Source organism: Podarcis muralis, chromosome 6, assembly GCF_964188315.1.
Source record: "Podarcis muralis chromosome 6, rPodMur119.hap1.1, whole genome shotgun sequence".
NCBI lineage: Eukaryota > Metazoa > Chordata > Lepidosauria > Squamata > Lacertidae > Podarcis > Podarcis muralis.
In genome coordinates this window covers 50,497,981-50,522,307 of record NC_135660.1, presented here as the reverse complement: position 1 = coordinate 50,522,307, position 24,327 = coordinate 50,497,981, and the positions used below count along the sequence as shown (strand labels likewise).

The 24,327-nt window shown below is 39.9% G+C and overlaps 1 protein-coding gene and 1 long non-coding RNA gene across 5 annotated transcripts in view; one reads left to right on the top strand and one right to left on the bottom strand.

The window, feature by feature from the left end:
* The window catches only part of ATRNL1 (attractin like 1), a 501,150-nt gene that overhangs the window by 442,182 nt on the left and 34,641 nt on the right, over positions 1-24,327 (bottom strand). For 3 of the 4 annotated variants that reach the window (XM_028730152.2, XM_028730148.2, XM_028730149.2), the window contains exons 2-5: positions 7,613-7,696; positions 5,205-5,318; positions 4,272-4,400; positions 1,591-1,799 (exon numbers count right to left, since the gene is read on the bottom strand). In XM_028730152.2, the coding sequence (XP_028585985.2) occupies positions 1,591-1,799; positions 4,272-4,400; positions 5,205-5,318; positions 7,613-7,696 (536 nt within the window). The remainder of the gene's footprint in view (positions 1-1,590; positions 1,800-4,271; positions 4,401-5,204; positions 5,319-7,612; positions 7,697-24,327) is intronic. The other variant, XM_028730150.2, reaches the window with a different exon arrangement.
* Positions 19,065-20,853, top strand: LOC114597462 (uncharacterized). Its single transcript, XR_003706830.2, has 3 exons — positions 19,065-19,121; positions 20,413-20,490; positions 20,749-20,853. It is a non-coding gene; the product is annotated as an uncharacterized LOC114597462 (long non-coding RNA).

Below are 24,327 nucleotides of genomic sequence, written 5' to 3'. Positions count from 1 at the left end.
TTTTTTTTAGTACAGATAGGGGAAGACATGCAGAGGATGGCTGAAAAGCAAAAAGCTACATTTCTTTCTATTCTTTCTGTATATCCCATCTTTAGTATTGCTATTCTAATGCATGTTAGATATAGTAAGCTAGGGATTACTAAGTATCTATACAAAAACCTTGAAAGGACAATATTACAGTGAATACTGAGCTACCATATCAGAAATATTTTTTGCTTTTAAACGAACTTTTTAGAAGGTGCCTGAATACTAATTTTATTTTCTTTCATAATTCTGTTTACTATACTAGATGCTCATTCCAAACTATCCACCAGATGTCACAATTGCTCAGAAAAACACAGTATAGTACCAAATATCCTCTTTATATCCTGTACTAAAAGGTTTGTTACCAAGCCCAGATAGCAGTTCAGCACCTTCACAGCTTCACCTTATACAGCTGACAAGGAGACTAACGACATCCATCTCCAAATGCCCCAATGACCTCACCCAGCAACTTCATATTGATGTTAAAGAACCTGAAGGATAAGATGGAACTCTGCAGGAACTCAAAAACTCAAAGTCTACTGGCTGAAGCAGAAATCCCCCAACACTACTTTTTGAAACCATCCCTACAGGTAACAAGTGGAACCACTGTATCACCATGGCTTCCAACCCAGACCTGCAAGGCAGGCCTAACAAGGTATCATGCTTGAGAACATCCAAAGTTATACATCAAGGTTTCCAAACACCAACCTAAACTCAGAATGAATTCAGTCTAGATAATCTATTTCATCCAAGCACACCTAGATAGCTGCCACTCTCTTGAGCACCGCACACAGAAAGGAAATATCTGTGATTGTAACAACTAACACTCAACCTTCAAGATCAAGTGAGAGTATCTTAAGAAATGGTTTCCCAACCACTACCTTCATATCATTTCAACATCAAAATATTAGCTCCTAACACTGCAGTTAAGTAGGTTCACCTGTCAAATGCAGCTACTGCTCCACAGCCTGGGAGCTTCTGCTTACCATGACATTTCCTGACTGTTCATAGTTACTCATAAACTCAGGCTTCAAACAGTATAAAAGAGTCCAAGAGAGAATGGCTAAGGCATTATCCATGTAAATAAAATATGGCTGAAGGACACCTGTCAATTAAGTGATACTCTATGGTAGGGAATGTGCAGAAACATGCTCAATGAGTAAATGACCCTAATTATGTGGGGAGAGAGTGCATGTTAAAAGCCACTGGTGTGTTTATTAGTCTGAAGAAAAAACAGAAAACTGGTGTACTTAATATATTCCAAAGGTGCCATTAAAATAGTTGCATATAAAATAGGAGGTGTCCCAGGTTAAAGTAAGTTGGATTGCTCAAGCAACAAGCTGTAGGAAATCTATTTAAATGTTTAACCTGATCCATCTTGAGGCTAAGGGACAAGTCCTTAATCCAGAGGCTCTTGCTTTATTTGAATGACAGAGGATGAATAAGATGTCATTCTGAGTTCTCGCCTAAGTGCAGGTAGCAATAATTTGGAAAATAAATAAATAATGGACGCTCTGGACATTTCAAGTAGGGCAGCAGCTTTCAGGAAAGATTTTTCCAACTCACCTTGCCAGCTGTCATTGCACACACAGAGTTTCTCTCCGGTCAAATCACAGTAGCCATGATCCGGACTTCCACAATTAGCTTTACAGTAAGGAATATCGCAGGATTCTCCCTTCCAGTATTTGTCACATTCACAATACACCTGGCTTGGAATGGAGCTACTAGTTGTACACTTTCCATGCCCTGAGCAATTATTGGGACATGAATTTATTCTGTAATAAAGAAGATCAGAAGAAAGAAAGGAAATGGAGAAATGACACGCTGATTTTCAGGTCTTTATTTATACTTTAATATAATTGGGGGGGGGGAAATCATTTCATGAAAGAGATAAGAAAATGGTTTCTAGCTGTAACCTTCAAACTTCTTACATCAGTGTTATCTCACGGAAGTCAAATGGAGCTATCTGATGAGCCATTCAAACGGCAAAATCAGAATTAGAAACAAATTATACTATGATAAGCAAAATATCAAGAGGTCATTCAAGAGGTTATGTTTTTATATTTCCAGTCTAGTATCTTATTATACTGTTATAAAGTTAGACCTAGAGGGGCAAATCTGAATAAGCAAGTGGCAAGCCAAGAAAACAATGGACGCAAAATACACTTTTCTTTCAGCTGAAAACGAACATGACATGGATTTCAGCTTCATTGCAAGTGAAACAATTATTTGCAGTATTTTTCTTTTGATAGTTTCCATGCAGGAAATTTATAATATTCAATGAGTTCTTAATGTCATAACATTTTAATGCTAGCCTTACACTATCCCTCAAAATATGATTATTATATTTATTGATCAAGGAATGAAAGGGATAAAATAATGTATGTGTAATGTGCAAAGAGCCAGACTATTAATATCTTACTAATAAGAGTAATCTTCTCAGTTTGGTAAAAAGAACAAATCTATTCCAAGACCAGGGCTGCATATAGACTTCAGGGACACTATCAAGCCTGAGCCTATATTAATAGACCTCAAAGGCCAATCCCAGCACAACGTACCCTGTAAAGACCAGAGCTTGCTCCTCAGTCCCTCCAATCTGTCTCTAGGATGCAGGAATTTAGCTAGGTTTTACTTCTGTTTGTCTTTAATTATCTACCTGCTTCTTATTTATTTTATTTACTGAATTGGTACACTGCCCTTCTCAGGTGATTCACAAGATAAAAACACAAAATACATGAACAAAACAATAGCATCCCCCCAGCAACACATTTAGAAGGGTATAGGATGTTAATCAGCCAAAGGCCTGGTTAAAGAGAAATGTTTTTGCCTGGGGCCTCAAGGCGCCTGATGAACTTCCCTGGGCAGAGCACAAATGGGAAGCTGCTGCAGAAAGGGCCTGTCCTCGTGTTGCTACCCTCCAGACCTCTCATGGAGGCGCCATATATAGAAGGGCCTCAGATGATGATTGCAGGGTCCAGGTAGGTTCATATGGAGAGAGGCGGTCCTTAAGGTATTTTGATCCTGAGCCATTTAAGGCTTTATAGCTTAAAACCAGCACTTTGGTTGCCAATTATTTTCTGGGCCAAATTCAATGTAGTAGGTATAATATCCTCAAACTGTCTTACCCTGGTGAGCAACCTGGCATCAAATTTTGCATCAGCTGAAATTTCCAAACTATCTTCAGATGCAGCCCTACGTTGCTTCTGACCCTTCAGAACTTTGTTTGCCTTCTCTGAAATCCAATTTCTGGCTGTTTGGGGTCATGTTTTTGTCTCTGGACCACTTGGGATGACAGCCAACTCCCCTGGGTCCTAAAACTCCACTTCTTAGAGCCTGGCCTCGCTGATGTATTTTTACCAGGTGGTAACACTTGCTGACTGCAGGATACTACCAAGCACTTAATATTTTTACCACAGATTGATAAAATTATCCTAAGAACTTGATAGGATGGTGCAGATAACTGGTTTACCAAGAATTTACCCACACACTATACTATAGTATAGTAGAATTTACCCCAGACATAGTCAAACTCGGCCCTCCAGCTGTTTTGGGACTACAACTCACATCTAACAGGACCAGTGGTCAGGCATGATGGGAATTGTAGTCTCAAAACATCTGGAGGGCCGAGTTTGCCTATACCTGATTTACCCCCTTGGTAAACAGCATCAGCTAAAGTCAGTGTAGTAGTTCTAACCTGTTTTCCTATGAGATGCTTAGGGAGACTGGCATGGATAAGTTGCTATACCTGGCAATGTATTTCCCTTGCAGACAGATGTAAAGAGGTCACTCACATTAACCTCCTAGCACTGTGCTGGGTGTAGCATACCTTCACAACCCTAGGCCAAGGGACCCATTCTAAAAGCCATTCCAGCCAAGCTGTCTTATCTACTCAAGGTCTACAAACATTACTAATATACAATGTCTTGACCTGATTTGTTCATATCATATTAAAATCCTTTTGTTCTACCTGATTTAATTTGTTCCACAATAAATTATCACACAGCCTCATAAAACAACAACTCAGTCATGGAAGAACACAATATTTATACTAATTGTTGTTCCTGAAAGAACCTTTCTGATTGCATTTCTTCTCATGAGCATCTTTATATGAATTTGTATGAATTCTAACCCATTCTTTGCCAAACTCCCAATTTGCATACGACCTCTTCAAATATCGTAAGCCCCAAAACTTATCTACTAAGAGAAATATATCTCTGCTGATTAATAAACAACAAAATGATACTTACGAGTAAAAAATATTAAATCCTGTTAGATTATAAGCAGCATCACTAAAAAAGTGTAGCAATGCATATCCTGAAGTAGTAACAACTTCAGGTACAGTTTCATTTCCACGTACTTCAGGAACTATAAGACCACTGCAAAAGATTAAACATGAGAAGGTTTACATAACGAGTAACATTGCAAATAAAAAAAATAAGAATGTGAATAATTCAGTGGGTGTTCAGTACAATTTGGAAACATTCCAGAATTTCATTCCATTGCCCTGATTGAAGCAGAGTGTAAAAAAGACAGAAATTCATGCATTCTTAATGGGACTGTGTCTTTTTTCTTAATTAAAAGAGCCTGTCTCAGATTTCTATGCACTACAATTGAAATACTATATTAGGAAAATTCTTCAAAACATTTCAAAAAATACTAGTTTGTATGAAAATAGCTATTGGTGTGAAAAGATTGCATGATAAATTAAAGTATGTCGAAAGCAATATTTACTCTTTCCTACATTAAGTGTGAAATGCTTGGAGCCAAGTTCATGTTGAAAGAATAGAAAAACAGTGAAGGAACTTTTAGTTTCAATCTGTTTGTTTCAAAATGTACTGAGCTGACTTGAAACCAATAAAAATAACCATGTTCATAATTATATTTAGGGTTGGAAGAACTGTGCAGGATGGAATGCATAGAAAAGTCAAATGTGGTAAACTTTTAAGAACATGGGTTCACTCAAGGACTGATTAAAAACTGAACATGCCAATCCATGGTGGAGAACCACTAGCCCCCGGGCCTAATTGGGCCCAGCGGTCTTCCTCATTTGGCCGGCAAGGCCATTTTGGTCAAGCCACACCCACCTGTCCTACAGCAAATTTAAACTGTAATGCTAAATTTCCATTCACACAAAGATTTTCATAAAATTGTAATAGAAGCTATTAAGCTAAAGTACTTACCTAAATACTGCTATTAAAGGTGCATATATTGAATCTCCATCGTAAACATACATATGGTCCCAACTACATTCTGTGGCAAAATGATTAAATCTTAGTCTTAAAACTGAATTAGGACTAAAAGAGAAGAAAAAAACAGCAAGAACGTTAGCAATAGTCTGTTCAGAAATAGCGTAGCTTATAATACAATGTAAATAAATATAAGGATGCAATAAAGTAGTATGAAAAATGCAAGTATTATTTTCAAATGCAACTGTAAGCCTTCTTACTTATAATTGTGCATGAAAGCAACAGTTTTGTATGTACAGCATTACTATTATTTTATTTTATTTTAATTAAATTTGTATACTGTCCGTCATCCGTAAATCTTAGGGTGATTCAGAACATAAAAATACAAAATACATTTTAAAAAAAATCAATAAACCTCAAATTATTATATTTACATACTGATTAATAGTAAACACCTATCTTACTTGTAAGTATATAAGAAAATGCTGTTAGTTCACTATCTTAAGTAAATCAGAGTTTATCAACCTGAGAACAAGCTATGCAGCTGTATGTCGTCCTCCCACAGGGGCACCATTGGGGGGGCCAGGGGACCAGCCCCCATATAATCAAGGAGGAGCCTGCCCACCGCCCAATTCCACAGCACTACTCAAAAGATTGTGCCAGGGCAAAGCGTCTTTGCACTGGTGAAACCCTTTGACAAGCCAGGGTGCCTCCCAGGAAAGTGCTCTGTCAATCTCCGCCAGGGACATACCAGTGTGAAATGTCTTCGCGCTGGCGTGTCCCTTTCAGGATTTCTAGGGCGCCTACCAGGAAACCGTTCTGGTGATCTCCACCAGGGATGCACCAGTGCAAAGTGTCTTTGTACTAGCACGTCCCTTTCACAATTGCCTGGGGGAAGGTGCCTGGCGATCTTGACGGGCCTCAAGGAGGAGGAGGAGGCGGCCTTGCCGAGGTGGCCTTGACCTTGCGGCAGCGAATGAAAAAAAAGGTGGCTGGTGATGGAGGAGGTGGGAAACTGTCCGGCCAAGTTGGCCTGGCCAGGTTGGGGAGCAGCATGTATGTGACATCATGCATGTGCAATAGCCCAGCCCAGCCCCATGTTGGGGGCAACTCAGCACGTCCGTCTTCCCATTTCTCTTTTTCTCAACTTTCTGCACCTAGCTTCAGAAAAGTTATTTTAGTTTTTTAAACCACAGTTTTCCATGAACTGGTTAGCTGTGGTTCAAAGACCCCCTCCAAATGTGGATATGAATCCATAGCTGAGGGAGAAACCTAAAACCATAGCTTCCCAGTTCAGACATTATGGGAAACTATTATTTAAGAAACTAATAATAAAATTGTATACATGACGATTCAAATGTAAGTCTCAGAGATATCAGTAGGGCTTACTCTCAGGTAACCAGGTTCAAATTTCAAGCAGAGAATGTATGGGGAGAGAACGAAGAGGAAGTGTAGGGGCAAAAAGCTTGTTCCCATAAAACCATGGCATACTGAACCAGGTCTAGGATTGCTGGAACAAGCTAGAGAAATGCACGTGCAAAACAGAAATCAAAAGTATTAGAATTGAGTAATCAGTTATTGCAATTTTCATCTTTAAGTATATTAATTTCAGTGCATGGTAAATTTCAAGTGTAACACATCCATTAACTGTGGTTCGGAAGCAGCTAAATCAATAAAAGCCATTTTCAGATTAAGGATATGCATGGAGCTGGCACCAGTACCTGGCATCCTTGGCCTGGCACACTGGTACTGACACCTGTTTTGCTCTCTCAACCACCTGTTCTCTAACTGCAGGATTGCATGGTGGCGGCAGCCTGGTCTAGGAAACTGTCCACTATGTTAAAATTGCCCAAAACACCCAACACAGCATCTATTTCAGAAACTGTGGGGAACTGAAAGAAATTTAACATGACAAGTGACTACCCAGCCTCTGCTGCAAGGTAAGCCTGAGGCGGGCATGGCATTCATACTTCAAGCTGGACCCAGGCATGCAACAAACATTAGTGTTAAGTCCTCCTGGTCCATGATGCATTTCTGATTCAACGTTCAATGCAAAGCTTCCCTATTCCCGTTTTCAAAATTAAGCTGGAATAGGAAGTGTCCTGATTTGGAAATTCACCAGGAGATAGTGAAACTTTAGAGCAAACATTAGTAATTGTTTATCAAGGGGAAATGTTACACAGAACAATACTCTTTGCATAAAACTATGCTGTGAAGTTAAAAGCCTAGTTTATTACAGTGTTGGAGAACCAGTCCTCCAGATATTGTTCAATTACAATTCCCATCATCCCTTATAACTGGCCATGCAGGCTGGTACTTATAGGAGTCCAACAACATTTGGAGGGCCACCAAATCCCCAGCCTTGGTTTGCCAGAAGATATTAATGTAAAATATATACTTACTATCCTTCAATTAACCATGTACATTTAGTTTTGTATTTATAATTTATTGGTCCATCTGTTAAATATCCAGAAGGTTCAGTTAACCTACAAAAGAATAAACCAGGAATAATTAGCCTTATAAGCCCATGTATTTTCCTCTCCTTAAGAACATACCTATATATAAATATATATTTAACTTGAGTAAAAATGTGTTTCAAAAACACAATTGACATAAAAATATTTCCTACATTCCTCTTGTTAATATTTCTCAGCTGCTTGCCCTAAAGTGACTTGTAGTGCAATAATAAAAATATATTAAAATAATATTAAAATAAAAGGTGAAAAATATCTGCATCGAATCCCCTAAAAAAGTGTGTATTGTGGAATAAACTAAGGTGGGTGGTCTTAGTATTGACCTATCTTCAATGGCCATTATCATGTGTCCTGCTAAAATATGGTTTAGTGTGATGTGCATGAACAGGAACAACCACAGTGTGCCTTAGGCTCTGTTACAGAAACCCTCCTATATGGCTGGGAGACATTCAAAATCTCTCACTTCTGCTTTTGGTTAACCCCTACTTGCCATGTTGTCCAGACTCAGAATTATGGTTTAGACTCAGAATTAATATTATCAATGGTTAGTTAAACAAGCCATTAGAAACCAAAGTTTGAAGACAGCTTGGTTTAAACTAACCACAGTTAAATTATAACTGTTAGTCCATGCAACAACAAAAACCATGAGTAACCAAACACAGAGACTTCCAAACCCTTGTCTCAGTCACATGCAAGGAGAAAGATATAGGGAAGCGTGCCATTTATTCCTGCTTGTGCAAGCCATGTTAAAACCATGTTTAGTGTGGCATATAAATACAACCAGTGGTCATTTAGTGCACATCCCTTTCAAACAAATTGGTCCATAATTATATGGCCAAAGAGCATTTGGAATTGCATTAGGAACACTATGAAGATGATGAGCATGGATAAGAAGAGACGGAAGGAAGACAGATGTGGTGGCAGCAGTGGCTGACAACTGATGAAGAGTGAAGAGGTCAACCTATAAGTAAACACATTATATTATAAATCATATTTAATACGTTATTTGTCTTGAACTTTTAAGTATGAATCCTTCCTCTCTTTGTTCCATGCCAATACTTGATATGCTATGTGTAAAACGAATAAAGGTGTGAAATAAATGGTAGCAGAGGAACAATAAAGCTGTAAAGAATGATGGTGTTAAGATTCAAGATTTAGTCTGGTGGCAGCTGGTATAATTAAAAAAATCAACACTTTGCATAATATCTGAAATATGACAAGATACCATTGTAAAGCATTAAAGAATGCTGAAGTTCCATTTCCTCTCCTGAGACAGGTAGCGGTATTTTGAGGCATATGAAGCTTCTATATAATTTTCAAGAGCAATAGAGCATGTGGAAGTAATCAATCCAAAATAATTACCAATGCATAAATTAAAATACACCGCCAGTGTATCATTTGTGACCCTATTTGAAACCTTAGTTATAGTAAATAAACTCATATATTGTCTGCATGTTGTCTCATTTCCCCACCACTCCCATATAAAAGGAATTGCTCCTATGGGTGAAATCAACAAGGCAGCACCCTTAGAAGAGACTCACCATGTATAGCATTAGCATAGAATACTTTGAGAAGTGCACAGTATTACTTTTTTATACTATACTATACTATACTATACTATACTATACTATACTATACTATACTATACTGCAAATGGTAAATATTTGTTTTTGTGTAAGAAAAATTCTTCAAAATATTTACTTTACAAGCTGGGGGGGGGAATGGTCTGGTTGGTCAATCATAAATATTTCCATAGAATAATATTTTGCTTTTTATTTGCCTGAGGATACTTTACCAGCCAAGGTAAATTTAAACAATTACATACAGGCAATAGAAAGATACTGTTCTCATGAAGCTGGTGCAAAGAAAAAAGATAAGTTGACTGTCAAATCAGTACTGCATTGAGACAGCTGCAGTCGCAAAGGATGAATAAAGACAGATAAGCAATTATTTTTGACAGAAGTTTAATACTGCCGGTGAACGACTAATGAAATAAAAAAAGTCACTTAAACAGAAGACTATTGCAAAGTATCAAAACAGAATTACTCCTTTAAGAAAACTTGTAATGAATTTCCAACCTGCCTCTGAGGGCTCATTGTGGGTACCAACACACCAAAGCAGCTCAGCAAGCAAAATATAAAAATGGTTCTGGAAATATGGAATACTATAGAAATTCATTACAGTGTCCATGGTTAAACAGACAGGAATATATTAAAAGCCAGCTAGATCATTGGACGGGACAGGTGGGCAGGATCTTTCTTTTTAGCAAGCCCTTCATTTGTTTGAAAGCACATCATTTAATCAAGATTTCAATGCAAACCTCATCATGAAAAAGGAATGAGTTTGCATCAGAATTCCCTGCTAAAAGGAACAATATTTGCTTTAGCAGGCATCTGCATAGAATTCTGCCAAACTGAGCAGAGTTTAACCCCTGCTTATCAGCTGATGCCGTGTGTGTGTGTGTGTGTGTGTGTGTGTGTGTGTGTGTGTGTTAAAACCTGTTGCCTTGGCTGTACAACCAATGCAGGATTTAACACTGTCCTACCACCCACCAGCTGGGGGAAATGGCCTTGGTTGTCAAACTGGGCAGCTTGGCAGGGTTAACCTGCTTTAAACAGTTAGAAGTTGTAACTCCACTGGACACTACTAAAGTTGTGGCATTCATTCAGTTTGGACCATGGCAAAGGATGTTAGGAGTTGGAACTTAACAATATCTGGAGGGACACAGGTTCCCCATCCCTGATTTAATAGGTAAGGTTAATCAGGGCTGCCATACGTCTGGACTTTCCCAGACATTACTGGTATTTCAAAGGCGGAATGTGGATCTTAAGCAAGTCAATCGAAAATCACTCAACAACTATAGCAACCCTATAAATTAAAACATATTTTCTTTTTACTTCTCTTAAATAAAACAGCACTGTGTTTTTTTATATTTAAACTTCTGGACAGTACAATTTTACAGACGGTGGGAACTGTTATTAATATAGTAGTGCTAGTTCTCTATTGGGACAAATGCAATAGAAAGTTCTAATCAATAGCTATTGCCCTCAAGATTTTGGACCCCAACACACACACACACACACACACACAGAGAGAGAGAGAGAGCGAGAGAGAGAGAGAGAGAGAGAGAGAGAGAGAGAGAGAACACAATCATGTTTTTCTTCACTTGCTACTCTGCCTCACTGGTTTCAAGCGCTTGGCTTAGTTCTTTCTGGAATATGCATGCCAATCTTCAAAGCCATCCCTGTACAAGCTGCAAATAATTACCATTGATAAAATTACACATACCCTATTGGATGTGATAAAAAGGCTAGTTATTTGAAATAACCAAATACTTTTTCTATTTTTTTTTTAATCTCGCCATTATGTACAAGGTTACTTTAAATTTTATGCAACAATAATTCTATCATCATGTGTAAATCAAATATTCTGGTTACAAGACCATTATTATAATGGAAGGCCTGTAAGAGATTGACAAAAACATTTAACCCATTCCTGTATTATGTTAATATACAGAATGTGCATTTCCTTACATAAAATAGAAACATGGCTGCAAGTTTATATAATCAATGAAACTTAGAACCAATTCACACAGTAAGTATCTTCTGCACGCAAGCCTTCCAGGCTCCTCCTTGGTCACACATGTGCCTTCGTGGAATACAAACTGGGCTGTAGGTTTTTCAGTGAATATGGCACCTGAAAACACTGTAGTCACAATATGCTTCAGCAAATGCTCTAGCCACCACCAAAGGGGAAATGCGCAGCTGTATGACCAAGGTGACCAATGAACCTTGAGCGAAGAAGGCCAAACTAGCAAGCCTATTCCTGGCATCTAGGCATTTTCTGCTCCTAAGGAGGGGTGAATATAGGACACAGCTGCCTGAACAAACTCACAGCGCTTGCAGGCAGTGGCACTCAATCCTTCAGGAAAGGTCAGGCAAGGATCGCTTCCGCATCACTGTCTCAAGGTGCATAGAGCACTTTCTAGCAGCAGCACCCAACAGTGCATGTTTCCCCCTTTTCCTCAAGAAATATTGATAGGGTGCTGACAACTACAACTGATTGCATAACCAATATCTCTAGACAAAACCTGTGCACACTTGATTATAATGGAATAGCTACCAGCCGTTTCCAAGCCTGATTCACATTAATACTCCCCATCCACCACAGGGGTACTCAAATACAGTGGTACCTCTAGTTACGAACTTAATTCGTTCCGGAGGTCCGTTTTTAACCTGAAACTGTTCTTAACTAGAGGCATGCTTTCGCTAAGGGGGCCTCTTGCTGCTGCTGAGCCACCAGCACACAATTTCCGTTCTCATCCTGGGGCAAAGTTCTCAACTCGAGGTAACTCTTCCAGGTTAGCAGAGTTTGTAACCTGAAGCATTTGTAACCTGAGGGGTTTGTAGCTCGAGGTACCACTGTACAGGAAAATTTGACTGTATGAACTGTATGAACTCAGCTATATGGTTTTAGCTGAGGTTAGATATAGGTATAAATATATATAGGTATAGACAAACATACATATAAAACAATTAATTTCAAAAAGCATAATGTGTATTATTAGATTCATATACAAATTACTTGCAATAGAAACATCTCCTTGAAGCAGTAGCAAGGTAGCAGGTGCACTACAACATGAGCTTTCAAAAACATGGAAAGGACAAAAATTCCAGTGTTCTCAGAATATAACCACTATAAACATTACCAAAAAAGCCCAGCACTGCACAAGTGAAGGTTCATATAACAAAATAGGTCAGGTTTCAGCACCTGATATATGGACTAAATGAAGTGCTGACAGTATCCAAGCACACTTCTCCATTCCTTAAATAATTTATCTCCAGCAGAAATCAATGAAAATCTAATAGTATTCTGCTGTATCTCAAACAAGCCAGTAGAAACTCAGCTCAAACTACAGTACTCCCAGCTTTGTATGTGTTGTAAGCGAACAATGTCCTATAAATGACAAATATGAAGGTATCTGATAGGATTCTCTCCTAAGACAACTTAAATTGATAAGCATGTTTCAAATATTCTTGGAACCAAGGAAACAATGGTCATAAAAAACTCTATTAGACAGCTATAGAAACATTACAATTAGGGGGAATTAGATAAGCAGCTATCTCAGCCACCACTCTCAATTAAATAGAATTATAACCTTGCATAAAGTCTATGGAAATTGAGGACATACCAGTACATGAGCAAGTTTGCAAAGAAAACCAACACCACAAAAAAATCCTTTAAATTTGGTAAGACAATGATCCTATATAGGTTGTGGGAAAGGCCACATGGGTGGTGACATACATGTGGAGGAAGAAACATTTGAACCATCCTTTGGCATATGTATGGGACGCGGGTGGCACTGTGGTCTAAACTACTGAGCCTTGGGCTTGCCAATCAAATGTCAGTGGTTTGAATCCCCGCGATGCGGTGAGCTCCCGTTGCTCAGTCCCAGCTCCTGCCAACCTAGCAGTTCGAAAGCACAGCAAAAGTAGATTAATAGGTACCGCTCCGTTGGGAAGGTAAATGGTGTTTCCGTGAGCTGCTCTGGTGTCAGTGTTCCGTTTCACCAGAAGTGGCTTAGCCATACTGGCCTCATGACCCGGAAAAACTGTCTGCGGAGCGGACAAACGCCAGCTTTCTTGGCCTGTAAAGCAAGATGAGCGCCGCAACCCAAGAGTCGTTCGCGACTGGACTTAACTGTCAGGGGTCCCTTTACCTTTGGCATATGTAAAAAGCTCCCAAAGTGCTGATGATGCAGAGGCCACAACAGTCTTCTAAATCACTCAAGGTGTGTGTTCTGTCACTAAAATGCTGATGCATGCCACGCACCATGAGTACACTGAAACATATTGTCCCTTTATATACTGGCATTCACCCAATGATCTGCAAGGTATCATCCTTTTAACTCCCAAATTCTTCTCTACCTACTTGAATCTCAAGATCTGAGCCTCAAAAGAATAGGTGATGCTGGGCACATAAAAGCTGCAGAGTACTTGCTATGAGGTCAACCTTTCTTTCTGAAGCAGCAGTTGCTGTAACACACACTCTCACCTAAATAGGCCTAATCAGGCTCAGTGAGCGTATCATGAAGTTCAAGGCCTGACTGACTTGTACTAACAGCAAACACAAAAGCACATAATTTTCATTTTCAGCTATTTATTTTCATAATGAAAGTCTATCTATCTGAACAGAGTGAAATTAGAGTGAGGTTATGTCATATTGTATTGCGAAGGATGCATGAACAGAGATGAGCAGAATCCCTGACTGCTGCAGATTCAGTTACCTCTGATTATCGTGATCTTTCTCTGTATCAAGGGGATGCCAAGGGGACGCTGTGATTCTGGGGATGAAGGTACTAAAAGTGGAGGAAGCAGCTTTCCTGGTGGGCGGGGTATAGAAGCAGCGGACAGTACAGTGAGAAAGAGAACTGGAAGAAATGCCCTAACAGGTCTCTAGCCTGGGGAAGGATGGATGGATGGAAGAGAAGAACAGAAATCTAATAGTGCAGAAAGATTTGATGATTTCATAAAACTTGAGAAATGGCAATCTAGCTCAAAATATATGAAACATACCAAGGCACTTATTGCATTATCAAAGTAGCGCTCTTATTAATAATAGTGTGATTCTATTTAATAATTACATTTTTAAATGCTCAGAAGCTACTTTCAATCACTATGAAAAAGGGGAAATATCCATCTTCTAAATAAAGTAATAACTGCAGCCCCATTATGAAGCCATATTGATTCTCTTTCTGGGAGATGGGAATTGAGAAGAAACAGCAAAAGCTAACATAAGCTGGTTGTCTTTCTAGGAATTTGGAAAATGCATCTTCCTACATTGATCAAGTAATCATTGTTACTGCTCTTTCAAGCAACTGCACTTTTCTAGCTAAAAACAAGCTGAAAAGATTTGGCTGACATGAGGTTCAAAGGCAAATATAAACATTTTCCTGATTTCATAACTGAAAATAAGCCTGCACAGAGAGAATTTTGCATATTTTATGTCACCCATACTACTTGGAAAGAGAGGCAGCATTCTTACACATCAAGTTGCTGCTATGAAGCAAGGCAAACTTATATTATATTCAGGCTAATCAACAATCACAGTAAGAAAAGACACAATAAAAATAGGACTTATGCCACAAATACAGATGCTCAAAAGAAAGTCTTTATCTGGGTACTTTATCTGTACACTGTACAGTTCTGTACTAAGCACCATGTAAGCCTTATTCATGTCATATGCTGACTCTGTCTATTAAACCGCCACATGTTCATTTGAAACTCCATATGAAGCCTACACAGACAGCCTGCTTCTGTGTGTTCAGGACCCTGCATTTGGCAGAAGTACCTGATCACATATAAACAGAGCATGTCCATGCAGGGTGCTTGCATACACATAGGCTTGTTTAACAATTTCAAATAAACATGGCAAACGGGGCTTCTTCCACCCGTATTCATGAATATGTTGAACAAACAGAGCTAGGCTATCATAATCTGTAAACAGAATAAAGAAGGGAAACACACTGGCAATTTATGGTCAGGTAGAACCACTTTAATACAGTGGTACCTCGGGTTACATACGCTTCAGGTTACATACGGTTCAGGTTACAGACTCCGCTAACCCAGAAATAGTACCTCGGGTTAAGAACTTTGCTTCAGGATGAGAACAGAAATTGTGCTCCGGTGGCACGGCAGCTGCAGGAGGCCCCATTAGCTAAAGTGGTGCTTCCGGTTAAGAACAGTTTCAGGTTAAGAACGAACCTCCGGAACCAATTAAGTACTTAAACCGAGGTACCACTATATAGCGCATCAGTCTTTAAAGTCATTGTTACCTAAAACCTAGTTCAGAGTTTTAACTTAAGCTTTCTGAGGTAGCCAGCTAAAGCTTTCTAATGCTGCATGTGTCTTCTAACTTCTCACTTTCTCATATATATATTTATGACAAGCTTCTAATCAACAATTACCCCCAAGAGGACAAAGGATTTCTACCTACATTCTGAGCCACAAGATAGATGATTATCATGCAATGTGCTTTCTGGGGCACTGGTCTGCTTAGCAAAAATAATTGCATCCTGCTAAAAATAATTTAAGCTGCAACCTCTGACAGAAGAAGCAGAGGCAGTTTACTTGGCATTCTCACCCTTTTAGCAAACATTATATCAGGGCAAGTCATTAGCTGCATACTACTTTAAAGATGCTTTGGGGAAAGGAAAGCATACTGCTGAAAGTTTAAAAGTCATCCTCATGACAACTATGGAGGTAGTCATCTGCACACCAGGGCTTCGTTTGAGCCTGGTCACACCAAGTCTCAGTATCAGAATTTGTTAAGAAATGCCAAGGCTCAATCTTTAAACACAATATCATGTATTATTTATTTGCTTGCTTGCTTGCTTGCTTGCTTGCTTGCTTGCTTGCTTGCTTGCTTTATTTATTTATTTATTTATTTATTTAGAAAATAGTTATCATCCTTTCTTGGAAGTCTGTAAAGGGGATTTAAATATATTGCAGTTGTACAAGTTTTATAGCTAGTCCAGCTATGAAGCCTATGGATTACAAATGTTTGGCAACTGAAGACGACAAACAGGGTTTGGCCAATTCATCTAAGTAACACTTGCTTTTAATTGGCATTTGGCCTATAAGTAAATATAGGAATGCATTCCTAATATTTGTCTGTAGTGTACATTTTATCTTATGGGATATAGAAATACTTTCATGTTTGTGAACTCATAATTTAGTATTTCACCTTAAGTCTTGCTCTTTAGCAGAATAAGAGTATGGAACTTTTTTCTACTTCTATTTTAGCAAACAACATTAAGAATATCACCAACAGAGTCCATCAGTGGAAGAAGGCCCCCACCCCAGCTTGATTAGAAATTTGGCTCAATCAAAAGAGCTAAGAAGACAGAAAAGAGTTTTTTTGCAACGCAAAAATTTTACAAGCAATTTTTTTTACTCCCATTGTACTTGTAATAATCATAGAACAAAAACACAGAATTGTAGTGTTCAAAGGGACCCAAAGGGTCATACAGTCCAACCTTCAACAATATAAGAATCACAGTTAAAGAATCCATGACACATGTCCATCCAACTTCTGTTTAGAAACTTTAAAAAAGCATTATTGTCTGAATACCAACTGCTTCATGAGCCCCCACTACTCCACGATCTGGCCTAGATTCTGAGGTAGCCCCACTACCATCACAGAGGTGGGGAAAGAGTGATGCCACAAAGTTTGGCACGATTTCCCCCATGTTTTAATACCAAGCTGACTATTTAAAAATGAATGATCAGATCCTCAAGCAGGTCATAGATCAAAGAAATGTAGACTTGAAAGGAACCACAAGGGTCATCTGGCCCATCTCCCTGCAATGCAGGAATCCTTTGTCCAGCGTCCACAACCCTGAGATTATTTTGCCCAACATGGGGCTCAAACCCACAACTGAGGTTAAGAGTCTCATGGTCTACTGACTTAGCTGTAAATTCTCCCCCGCTGCCATCCCATTCTCTGGGAATAGTCTTCTTCCTTTGAGGGCTCCTCTCATCTCTTCACTTGACCCTGTTTCTGTAACTTAAAATTTCTGGACAATTTCTTTAGTTCGAGCCAAGGTTGTAGTGATTAGAGATGTTATAATTTATACATCCTAGTGTTTTAACTTAAATTATTCATGTGTGCTGTCAGCTTTAATTGCACTTCACCATAGCTTTTGACTTAGTATAGAAAGCGTCTGAACCACTCCTATTTATGGACTTCATGATAAAAGGAAACTGTATTTCCCTTTCCCCATGTTTTACCTTGCAAGTGGGAGAGAAGAGAAAAGAGGAACATAAAACATTAAAATTACTGGATATCTGGTCAACAAGCAAGTAGGAACAAACATAAAATGCATTTTTCTGTGGCCAAATTATAGGTTGCAATGCACACAACTATCATCTAACGGCCCATTTTAAATTTGCATTTTAAACCCTGTGGAGGCAATGCTGTAAATATTGAGCAGAGGTGAAGTCTTGTGCCCCCTTCTCTAACTGCTCCCACTGGAAGCTATTTTCCCTTATCTAAATGAACAATCACATTACAGGCCTTTGCATTAACAAGTAACTAGTGTCTTGTTTTAAAAACAAATATGAACAGTCTGCCATTTTCTTCAGCCTGATTTATTCATCATAGTCAATCCTGTTATTATTATTTATTATTAAATTTATATAACACCCAATACCTACAGGTCTCAGGGCAGTTCACAAGATAAAATCACAATATAAAAACATGAAATACACAATCAAGATAAAAACAAAAGCAACCCAATAACCTCCCCTCAAACACATTTCAAAAGGGCATTAGATGTTAATCAGCAAAAGGCTGTTTAAAGAGGAACACCTTTGCCTGGTGCCTAAAGGTGTATAATGAATGCACCAAGTGAACCTCCCTCGGGAGAGCATTCCACAAACGGGGAGCCACTGCAGAAAAGGTCCGTTTTCATATTGCCACCCTCCAGACCTCTTATGGAGGGGGCAAACCAAGAAGGACCTCAGAAGATGATCTCATGGTCTGGGTAGGTTCATATGGAAAGATGTGGTCCTTGAAGCATTGCAGTCCTGAGCCATTTAAGATTTAAGGCTTTATAGGTCTAAACTATGGTTACCAGATTTTTTTCAAGGAATCTGGGGGCACTTTTTATTTTTGTTTTAAATTTCATGCTTTATTATTTTAGGAAAGGGTTGCCCAGGGTTCTTGACCTGTTTTTAGGGGGGGGGCGAAGTTGTTCGGTGCGCACCTCGACACAATGTAGGCGGAGAAGCCCATCTACACAAACATAAAAAAAGAGGTTGTGGGGGGGGGGGGAGAGAGATTGACTAAAGGCGCTCACTGGTCTTGGGAAAACACATATTAAAACACACACACAAGGCACTGGCTTCCCATAACCGGGAGACCGCTGGAGGGTGAGTGCAGTCTTTATGGAGATTTAACTGGAGGTGGTGGCGTCTTGTTACCAGAGATGGACAAACAGCGGACTCGCACACAGCCCTCTTCACACGAAAGGCTGCTGATTGCGCAGAGGGAGGCTCCGTCTCCTGAGAACGTTTCAATCCCCACCCCCCACTCCTGGCAGGAAGGCAGCGTGGCACTGCCAGGGACACGGGGCGTCGCAGCGCCTCCCCCCCCCCCCCGGTTAAACTCACCATCTCTGCAGTGGCCGTTAGAGAGAGAAGAGAGAGAGAAAGCAAAGGAGCCTGCCCACCCGTCCACCTGCCTTCCTCCCCCCGTTTCCCCCTCAGCCTTCGCTTTTGTGCCTCTTTGTCCCTGTGAGAAGCCACCACCGTGCTCCATCTCTCTCGCAATGCGGCACAGCTCTTTTCTATGCTTCTCTTCTTCACTATCTCAGCACCTCACTCGCCCCCCAACTTGGGCTCTTCTGCTGCGGGCGGCTCTGCATGAGTTCGGGGTGAGCATGGATCGAGGAAGCGAGCCAGAAGGAAGCTCTCTGGCTGGCGCCTCGGTTTAAATGCCCCCCCCCCCGCCCGCCAGCAGACTGGCTGGCTGGAACTGCTGTTGCCTTGCCGGAAGTCCCCAGGCATAAATCCGGGGACATTAATTAAAATCTGGGGACATTCCGGGGACAGATTTTGTCCAGGGACAGACTGGTGAATTCGGGGACTGTCCCCATGAATCCAGTCCCCAGGAACCGGGGGTTGTCTGGTAACCCTAGTCTAAACCAGCACTTTGAATTGGGCCTGGAAACTATTTGGTAGCCAGTGCAGTTGGGCCTAGATAAGTGTAATATGCTCAAACTGTCTTGCCCCGGCGAGCGACCTGGCTGCTGAATTCTGTACTAGATGAAGTTTCCAAACTGTCTTCAGAGGCAGCCCTGTGTATAATGCATTGCAGTAATCTAACCCTGAAGTTACCAGAGCATACATAGGCAACAGTAGTTAGGCTATCCTTGTCCAGATAAGGGCACAGCTAGGCCACCAGCTGAAGCTGATGGAACGCACTCTGTGCCACTGAGGCCACTTGAGCCGTGGCAGCAAAGGATCCAGGAGTACCCCCAAGCTTTGAACCTGCTCCTTCAGAGGAAATGTAACCCCATCTAGAACAGGCAACCTCCCAGTCATCTGGTCAAATAAACCACCCACTAACAATTTCTCAGTCTTATCTGGATTGAGTTTCAGTTTGTTTGCTCTCATTCAGTCCACTATCGAGACAAGATACCATTCCTACAACTAGTAAACATGGAAATCCCTTAAAATAAGGGATTGCTATTCAGACTCCTCAGTAGGCACATGTCTCAGATACAGACCTTCTAAGAGTCTCATGTAGTTAGATCTTTAGACACTGGCAATAGTACATCTTGGGAAATTCATCCAGTAATTTATAGTCATAGACTCACAGAAATGTAGCGTTGGAAGGGACCATGAGGGTCAACTAGTTCAACTCCCTGCAATGCAGGGGTTTTTTTGCCCAATGCGTTAGTGTACTATAATTGTCTATAGGCTTTCTTAATACATCCTGTACTGTAGCTGCTGTTGCCTGACTTTTCACTGGTACTTCAGTTTAACAATCTATTGCCTTGCCACATATTGATATAGATTTAGTAAACAATTGATAAACTGATAAACAACAATAAGACAATGGGTTACACTTCTAAAACACTTCTATAGCTTGAGCAGCAAGCTCAAATTTATGGACAACAATGGTCTAAAGTGCTTTCACAAGGCTTTTTTTTATAAATGCAGAGACATCCTAAGACTGCAAGATAATTTGTGGAAGCACCATAACTTGCAACAGGAGAAGCCGTACACTACAAATTACAGGTGATAAAATGAATACTGCATATATAATTAAACACTGTTGTCACAACTAGCAATGAAAAGTTACTCTGAATAAAGGTTTTCATTAAATTCATTTTATTTTTTAAAATATGGCCATCATCCATATTGGTAATTGTATGTCAAAGTTTGGCCTGTGGATCTCTGTATTTGAATTCTTGTTTCTAGCTTGTTCAAATTTTACAGTAATATACTTCAGTGCTCCACTCATTTGAAATAATCATATATTTCTTTCTTCCCCAGCCACTAATAGGAACACAGATGGCCAGTGGAGAAATTGGTACATGCTTTTCCATGTGAAAAAATTAATTTCTGCAGAGAATTCAGAATGGGAGGCCCAAGGCAAACAGAAGAGACTGAACATTAAATAGAAGTAAGCGTTTGGCTGATCTTCTAAGTTGCAAAGGAAATATAAAATGGCAGTCAAATGGGAAAATGAAATAAAAACTGTTATGGCATTAAAAGGAGCATGAAAGCATTTGTGGACCATATACATATTCCGGAAACCACACTGTAAAAAAGGAGCATAAGCCTATGCATGTTTACTTAGACATGAACTCAATGGGACTTACTTCCAAGGCAACAGGCGTAAGATTCCATTGCATATTTATTAATTTTACCTTTTTCTAGCATGTAAGAGCTTAATTTATCAGTTTTTTGTAGAAAGATAAATGCAGGTGCATCAGTCACAGACCAATTCCTTGAAATAATTTCTTCAATCCTGTGAAAACCAGTAAAGGTCTATTAAAGACCAGGGACTTCCCATCAATGCAAGAAGCAGTTTTCCTTTACAGCTGATGCTGGACGTTAAACATCTGGTGCACAGAAGCAACCCTCAAAAATTCAAAACTCTTGGAATAATCAGACACGTTTATTGTATGATTTTTTTTTTAGTTTTCAAAAAGTTTGCTATATAAGTGTTTTTAATCTACTACTAAGGAGAATATCAAATCTTAACTTTCTCTCTTTCATGTGTCCTCAGTGACCTCTGTGCTGCATAATTTTATATGTTTTCCCCCCTTTCAGCCAGACCTGCTACATTACACTAAGAAGGATGTTTTCAAACACAGTCATGTCTTGTCAACAAGGACCTTTCATCTCACTTATGTAGGACAAGCAATCTGAACTGACCTACTGCAAAACCTAATTTTCTTGCAAGGCAGTGAAGGAATATAATCCTTCTACCATTTCAGAAACAGACTCAGACTAACTTCCAAGCTCATTTTCTTACACAGCAGTGAACACTATTAGTCCTCTGCTTTCCATTAAAGTAGTACCTCGGGTTAAGAACTTAACTCGTTCTGGAGATCCGTTCTTAACCTGAGGTCCCACTTTAGCTAATGGGGCCTCCCGCTGCCAATGCGCCGCCGCCACCCAATTTCTGTTCTCATCCTGAAGCAAAGTTCTTAACCTGAGGTACTATTTCTGGGTTAGCGGAGTCTGTAACCTGAAGCATCTGTAACCCGAGGTACCACTACATAAAGTTCAAAACCAGCTTTGATTCTCCTGGACCTACTTCTAGAAAAAGTTGCTTTTTTGCAGCACAGATTGACTCATACTAATTCATACTTTTTTTTATAATTGCACACTGAGTATGTTTATTGATCCTGGTACTTATTTTTGAATGCATTTTCTCACACTTGCCTCATTATCGGCTTCTGCTCCGTATGATCAATTTGTCTCAAATCAGTCACTGAAAAATATTTGTTATTCATTAACATTATCCTTTTCAAATCACTTCCAGCCTCATATGAGTTAGATTTTAGTAGGTCACTAAAAAAAATGGAGATTCAATAAATATCAATCTAATCCCATCCAGATAATCACTGTACAGTGGTGCCCCGCAAGACGAAATTAATTCGTTCCGCAATTTTTGTCGTCTAGCAAATTTTTCGTCTTGCGAAGCACGAAATCCCATAGGAATGCATTGAAAATCAATTAATGCGTTCCTATGGTCAAAAAAAGTCCAAACAAAGCCAAATTTGGTACAACAACAGTTTATTAACTGCTCTTTAAAGTCACACATACTGTAAAGAGCAGTTCAAAAATTGAAGGGAAAATAAATTAACTTTATAAACAAAACATGTCTTTGTTTTTAGACAAAGAAAACAAAGTCGCGAGACGTTTTCGTCTTGCGAAGCAAGCCCATAGGGGAAATTCGTCTTGCGAGGCAAATCGAAAACGGAAAAACCTTTCGTCTAGCGAGTTTTTTGTCTTGCGAGGCATTCGTCTTGCGAGGTACCACTGTATTTTAAATTAAATGGGAACATTATACAAAGAAGCTGTTCTATGATTCCCTGAATTAGTGGTGAGACAAAGTCTCTGGTTTGTATTTTTTCTATCTTTGCTGATGCAAACAGTTATTTTTTTCAGCCTCTGCACCACATCTACAATATTTTATATTGACATTTTTAAATGTCACCAATCAGCTAAAAAATAATAAAAATCCCAAGGCAGTGCACAACGAGCAACAATAAATACAGGGCTCTTTTTCAGCCGGAACTTACCAGAGTTCCAGCATGTCTCAGGTGAGTGCTATTGCCATTATAAGAGAACAAGGGAGGTGTTCATGGTGAGTTCCAGCACCACCTTTTCTAGAAAAATAGCACTGAATAAATATATAAAATAATTCCACCACCCAGTGGCACCAACTTGGCCCCCAGACCGTGGGCGCCCAGTGCATGTTGCACCGCAACATCATGACCCCACATCAATGCGGGGTGCACACACATTCTGGAGACTGGGCCAGCACCTGCGCCTCTGCCATGGGGCCTCTTTTGGGGCCCACTGCGGCTGCGGAAGCACCCTAGACACATGTCCACAACCACAGCAGGCCTGAACACAGGCCCCGCAGTGGAGGTGCAGACCCCTGTCCAGTTGCCACCAGAGCACCAGAGGTAAGGCAGTGATGGGCAGAGGGTGCCAGAGGCCAGGCACCCACAGCAGAACTTTTGTGGGTGCCTGGGGCATAGTCACTCCATCCTCCCACCAATAATGCTACAAGAGGAAACTGGCTCCAGTTAATGTATTCCCACTGAAGACAAGAGAGAATCCAAAAGGACCCCCTTACCATCATGTTCACCTCTTTTTTCCCACCACATCAGAGAAGATGACTTATAAGAGCCCTGCAGCCAATCACAGCACATCACCAGAAGCATACAAGATTTCATAGAATCATAGAACAGTAGCGTTGGAAGAATTCTCAGGGGTCATCGAGTCGAATTTCCCACCTTTTTTCCAACCATGGCCCCCTTCTGATCTTGTTTCCTTCCTGTGGCCCCTCATGGGCGTAGCCGGGGGGCAGGGGGGCAACTGCCCACCCTAATAAGTAAAAATCAAATACAAATCAATACAAATTTGAGGTTCTTTCCCCCCTAACAAAGACCTACCCCCCAGCAAAAATCCTGGCTATATCCTTAACCCCCCCTCCTACCAGTAGAAAGATAGCTATTTAAATGTTTTGTTTACAAATTGAATATGTCTTATTTATAATTTTTATAATCTATAAAAAATATAATTACACAAAATGAAAGGAACATAATGAAATATTGTTGAAGCAGAATAGCATATAATCATGGAGCTGGAAGGGACCCCAAGAGTCATCTTTCTAGCACAACCGCCTACAACATAGGAAACTCAGCTAAAACATCTATGACAGATGGCCATCCAACCTCTCATTAGAAATCTCCAAGGAAGAAGAGTCCAGAACCTCTCGAAGGAGATCCATCTTTCATGTACAGTGGTACCTCGGGTAACAGACACTTCAGGTTACAAACGCTTCAGGTTACAGACTTCTCTAACCCAGAAATAGTTCCTCAAGTT